This window comes from Ascaphus truei, chromosome 19, assembly GCF_040206685.1.
Source record: "Ascaphus truei isolate aAscTru1 chromosome 19, aAscTru1.hap1, whole genome shotgun sequence".
Taxonomy (NCBI): Eukaryota; Metazoa; Chordata; class Amphibia; order Anura; family Ascaphidae; genus Ascaphus; species Ascaphus truei.
In genome coordinates this window covers 21,811,151-21,816,932 of record NC_134501.1, presented here as the reverse complement: position 1 = coordinate 21,816,932, position 5,782 = coordinate 21,811,151, and the positions used below count along the sequence as shown (strand labels likewise).

The following is a 5,782-nucleotide window of genomic DNA, read 5'->3' as shown; positions in this document are numbered from 1 at the left end:
AGCGTCAGGACTAACTGCTCCCCTTCTCTCCCTCTGTAACCCCCTTTTCCTGCTCTGCAAACAATCCTTTCGTTTAAATGAGCCTCCCTGCGGGGGAATCTGAAAGCACTTCCCCATGTTAAACAAAAGATCTCAGCTCTGGGGAGAGGTCTCATGTTATCACACCAGCTGCTGCACATACAATTACTGGGTCTCATTCTGATATCACACTGTGCAAAAGGCTGACACTGTGCAGAGCGGTGTGCAGCGCACAGGAGGGTGACACTGTGCAGAGCGGTGTGCAGTGCACAGGAGGGTGACACTGTGCAGAGCGGTGTGCAGAGCACAGGCGGGAGGCTGACACTGTGCAGAGTGGTGTGCAGCGCACAGGAGGGTGACACTGTGCAGAGCGGTGTGCAGAGCGCAGGCAGGAGGCTGACACTGTGCAGAGCGGTGTGCAGCGCACAGGAGGGTGACACTGTGCAGAGCGGTGTGCAGAGCGGTGTGCAGAGCGCAGGCAGGAGGCTGACACTGTGCAGAGCGTTGTGCAGAGCGGTGTGCAGAGCGCAGGCAGGAGGCTGACACTGTGCAGAGCGGTGTGCAGCATGCAGGAGGCTGACACTGTGCAGAGCGGTGTGCAGAGCACAGGAGGGTGACACTGTGCAGAGCGCAGGCAGGAGGCTGATACTGTGCAGAGTGGTGTGCAGCGCACAGGAGGCTGACACTGGGCACAGCAGTGCCCAGGAGGCTGACACTGGGCAGAGCATTGTGCAGAGCACAGGAGACTGGCACTGTGCAGAGCGGTGTGCAGAGCACAGGAGACTGACACTGTGCAGAGCGGTGTGCAGAGCGCAGGAGGCTGACACTGTAGGATGTATTGCATGGTGTAGGAAGCATGTGTGTGACATGGTATAGTGGGGGTGTTAGTGCAGGAGGTGAGTATCACATGGTGCAGGGGGGTGTTAATATTGCAGGTGTGTATCACATGCTACAGGGGGTGTTATTAGTGCAGGAGGTATGAGCAGGGGGGTGTTATTAGTGCAGGAGGTATGTGTAGGGGGTGTGTTATTAGTGCAGGGGGTGTGTGTATTACATGGTATAGGGGGATGTTCTCTGACTCTGCACGTCTGTTTTTTGCACTCGGCTCCAGATTTGTGTGTATATATATATAGGAGCAGAGCTGCACCCAGCTGTATAAAGAGAAGTACCAGAGCAAGATACGCAGTGATCACTGACCAGAGCAAGTATGGATCCTAAAGACTGCAATTGTGTAACAGGTAAGCTGGATATGGAGGGGTGTCTGTATACAGGTGGCGAGAGCTGGATATAGAGGAGGTGCCTGTATACAGGTGGCGAGAGCTGTATATAGAGGGGGGGAAGGCTATCTGGATATAGGGGGTAGCTGTACTTCCATCCCTGTACATGGATCAGGGAGTAGCAGCTGATGGATTCCTGTCACGCGGACTCTTAATGTCTCCATCAGGTCTGTCTCCTAAATCTGTGTCCTGGGTTGTTATACATAGTGACTCTGTCACACAGTGTGCTCCGGCTGTCACACAGTTTGCTCCGGCTGTCACACAGTGTGCGCCTGCTGTCGCCTTTCGACACAGGACCATACATCAATCAGCAGGGGGTGGGGGGTGGGTTAATTGTAAAATCAACAAATAAACAGGGGGAGACACTATACAAAAATTTTTGATCGTGGGTAACCCCCTCCCCCCCATATCAGCATTAAATCCTCTTGTTTTAGTGTCAGAGCAGTATCATTTTGAGTTCAAATGTTTTCCGTTCTTGATGCTTTTAAACATTTATGGGATGATCTGGCTGTGAGAAGCGGTGTCTCACTGGTGTGCAATATCTTCCTTCTTCATAGTGTGTGTTTGTGTGTCTGTGCAATATCTTCCTTCTTCATAGTGTGTGTGTTTGTGTGTCTGTGCAATATCTTCCTTCTTCATAGTGTGTGTTTGTGTGTCTGTGCAATATCTTCCTTCTTCATAGTGTGTGTTTGTGTGTCTGTGCAATATCTTCCTTCTTCATAGTGTGTGTGTCTGTGCAATATCTTCCTTCTTCATGGTGTGTTATTGTGTGTCTGTGCAATATTTTCCTTCTTCATTGTATGTTATTGTGTGTCTGTGTAGGTTCGTTCTTGTTTGAAGTTTTTGGCTGGTTTCACCAATGTAGCACCCTTGCTGCATTGAATCATATACACCACATTGCTGGATGTGCAGCAGCATGTTTCTGTGACATTGAGTGTGCCATGGTTGTGACTGGCTGTGGGATCTCGGCATATAAGTTTGCCTGGTCTTGTGCCATTCTCAGCGTCCTTCAGTTCAGTCTCCTTGAAGTTTTCTAGTGACTAACTTCTGCCCGGGGTTTGGCAGTTGTAAGGATGGGAGGTTTGGGGACGATGTATTTTAATGTTTCATGCCCTGTCACCACGAATTGCAGGTATTTGTTTATTTTTCGCATGCCCTCTGGGGCGGACTGTATGTGGCCACTAGTGGTACACGTGTGGTGGTTTCTTCTTGTATCGGAGCAGGTGTTCTCGTGGGGCTTGAAGTGCAGTTGTGATTGTTTTTAGTAATAGTCTTTGGCTTGCATCCCTTCTGTCTGAATGAATCAGTCAAGGTTGTGAGGTGTCTATAGTGTCAGAGCATATACGGTGATGTGTTATTTCCTGGCTGTGTATGATACCTTGTTTTGTATGAGTGGGATGGAAGCTGGAGTTATGGAGGTAACTACATCTGTCTGTGGGTTTCTTGAATACAGATGGGTGTAGTTTGCTTGAGTTACTGTTCTTGTACATTCTTGAGTTACTGTTTGTAAGAGATGTGTGCAGGGGTACATATAATGGAGACCGATTTGGCTGAAAATTATATCTTGGCTTTATTGAGCCTGTTCCTTTATCCAGGCAAAACATACAAAAACAACAAAATAACAAACCCCTATCCCTGTGTAAGGGCTAACTTACTTCCCCAGACCCCATCTGCAGGACTGGAGGGATATTCCCATTACCAGCCTATCACCCCAAAGTCTCAGGAAGTACCTTAAGCAGCTGGCCCTCCATGTCAGTCTCTGGCAAGTCCCTGGGTTCAGGAAATATAGGTGTCTGGATGTCTTAATCTCAGCACAACTTTGTGCTCAAGACAGTGTCTGTGTGCAGGCTTCTCTGCTCTCCTTCTGTCAGCCCAAATGTGAGCTAAGGAATCTCTCTCCTGTTTCTCACATCAGGCTTTTTCTAAGAGTCCTAATCAGCCAGGTGGAGTCTGGTTGATTGCCTGTTTGCAATTAACTAGCACACTGCAGGATTTAGAGGCAGCTTCTCTCAAACAGTGATATGTCCCTGTTACACTGTTGTATCTAGAAAGTTCATTAGGTTTGCCGAAATTAGGGTGGAATTTAAGGACTCATAAAATTGTTTCAGATTTTCTTTGCTCCCTGTCCATAATATAAACAATCAATGTATCTGTAATATTTGTCAGCTTTGGGGAGGCAAAGATTTGCCATAAAAGGATTGTCATATTGGGGTGCCGCCCTGGTGCACATTGCAGCCCCTATTAGTTGTAGGTACATTTCCTTGTTGAAGCGTGTGGGGTATTACGAGAATCTCTGGAGGGGATAATGATATAAATACAAAATGGTCATTAGCTCCTTCGTAGCTGATCCTGCCATGTAAGCTTTATATTTCATATCTGATGGAAATGTAGCACTCCTGGCGCGCTTTATCACCGAGACAACCACCTGGGTGATTCTGAGTGTCCCCAGAGACTAATCTGTGGGTATGCTGCAGGCAGAATTGTGACGTTCTCCCCTCCCGTTATGCAATGCATCTCCCTCCCCGTTATGTAGTGCGCCCCCCACCACTCCCCCCGTTATGCAGTGCGTCCCACCTACGTAATGCAGCAGCACCCCTCCCCTCATTATATAGCACCCCCACTGTAACTCCTGCTCTGGTTCCCTTGTTAGGCGGTTCCTGCTCCTGCGGCGATTCCTGCAAATGTAAAAACTGCAAGTGCAAATCATGCAAGAAAAGTAAGTGTGCCTGGGGGAGGGGGTATACTTGCCGGGGTGCCTGGCAGGGGGTATCCCGCTGAGGTGTCAGGTGAGGCGTACACAGCGGGGGTGCCTGGTGGGGGGGGATACCGACGGCATAGCTCAGAGACAGGCTATATATCGCCTAAGCTGCCACCTATATATGTCCATGTAAAGCTTCCGACTGAGACAGGACTGCAGGGTGTGGTTCTCACAAAGGGTTAATGGCCTCAGGATTGGGAGGATGCTGTGCCATAATCCTGTACCATGGGGGTGGGAGCTGTGCCATAATCCTGTACCGGGTGGGGGCGGGGGGTGCTGTGCCCTAATCCTGCGCCCGGGAGGGGATGCTGTGCCCTAATCCTGCGGTGATACTCTCTCTCCCCTGTAGGTTGCTGCTCCTGTTGCCCGGCCGGGTGCAGTAAATGCCGGGATGGCTGCGTGTGCACAGAGGGGGGAGACAAGTGCAGCTGCTGTAACTGAGACCCCCTGCATGGGGGGGACGGCTCCTTACTCTGTTACTAAGTGGAGATCTCTGCAGTATTTGTGGGGAAGTCTGGTACAATGTCTGTAATCTGTATGTGTTCCTCTTTTTATAATAAAGAATCATTTCCAAACACTTTCCCTGTTATGCCGAATGTCTCATACATAGATATGTCTCTCGTTTTTACACACTGCATACACACTTACTTTGGGCTGTGTGATGTTGGATATTATACACATGTAACACATGTACCCCCACCCTCTGGGAGATACTGTTGCGGCTACAGGTGTCAGTGATGCGGCCATACCTGTGAAGGTCCAGGAAAGCTGAGTTGTCTGCGATGTAGTGGACAACAGGACAGGCTTTTGATGATTTGATGTTCCTTTACTCAGGGTGGTCAGCGCCTCCAGCTCCAGGATTTCCAGATGCAGTCCCCACTAGAGCAAACTCTTCTTACACCCCTGCCCCACAGACTGGAACTCAGGCAGGAGTATATTGAACAAAAGGGATTTATTGCAGTCACTGCCGTTCTTAGGTTTTGGTCCCGCTGCGGCCGGCGGCGCGCGCGGCTGCAGTCCACCAGCTGCCTGCCTCCGGTCTGGATGTCCCCGCTGGCTCCTTCCGCCGTGGCTGACTGCGTGCTGTGACGCGTCAGCCAGCCGGAGCTACAAGGCCCAACACACACTGCGGGTGCAGGGGTCTCAGAGGATGCCAGGCCTCTAGATGGTGCTGGGCTCTTACAATGTGGATCTTTCTTGACCAGCCAACCCTGGGCTGTGTGATGTTGGATATTATACACATACTTCCTTTGGGCTGCATGATGTTCACTTGAATTACAACTTTCCCTGTATAAAGTAACCCTTTTTGATTTCCATACATTTAGTCCTATTCCTCCTTAGGTCCATATACAATATACCCCATAGCGGCAGCTTCAGCTGATTCAATAACGAGGGAAGAGGCCGCTCCTGGAAAACATTCCAAACGTCAGTCTGGGGAAGCGAACTGACCACTTTGGAAATCTATATGGCAAAGACCATACAGCATATATGGTAAAGACCACCATACAGCATATCGAATCGGACCACCTGGACTCTGTGAAAAAAATGTCAACAACCAAAGGAAATAAATGACACATCTCAATATTATTAGCTCCTAAGTAACCATATTGGTCAGGAATAATGATGCATGTCCTTATGTCAACTATGGGAACTAAATGGTTATCCAAATACCTAATCTCATCCTAACTATCTAGCCATTGTATGCCAGAGGCTAGTAAGGCATTGCCTA

The 5,782-nt window shown here is 49.3% G+C and overlaps 1 protein-coding gene across 1 annotated transcript; it reads left to right on the top strand.

Annotated features, from left to right (window-relative positions):
* The first annotated feature begins 1,092 nt into the window (after nt 1-1,092).
* LOC142470019 (metallothionein-1-like) lies at nt 1,093-4,630 on the top strand. Its single transcript, XM_075576867.1, has 3 exons — nt 1,093-1,256; nt 3,946-4,011; nt 4,403-4,630. The coding sequence occupies exons 1-3, from the start codon at nt 1,226-1,228 to the stop codon at nt 4,492-4,494; spliced, it is 189 nt and encodes a 62-aa protein (XP_075432982.1). The 5' UTR covers nt 1,093-1,225; the 3' UTR covers nt 4,495-4,630.
* Nucleotides 4,631-5,782: the final 1,152 nt, after the last annotated feature.

Bases quoted from the DNA above. Each gene is read 5' to 3' on its own strand.
- LOC142470019 (XM_075576867.1), top strand. From the start codon at position 1,226: ATGGATCCTAAAGACTGCAATTGTGTAACAG. The intron at 1,257-3,945 runs GTAAGCTGGATA...TTCCCTTGTTAG, and splicing joins AGACTGCAATTGTGTAACAG to GCGGTTCCTGCTCCTGCGGC. The intron at 4,012-4,402 runs GTAAGTGTGCCT...TCTCCCCTGTAG, and splicing joins GTGCAAATCATGCAAGAAAA to GTTGCTGCTCCTGTTGCCCG.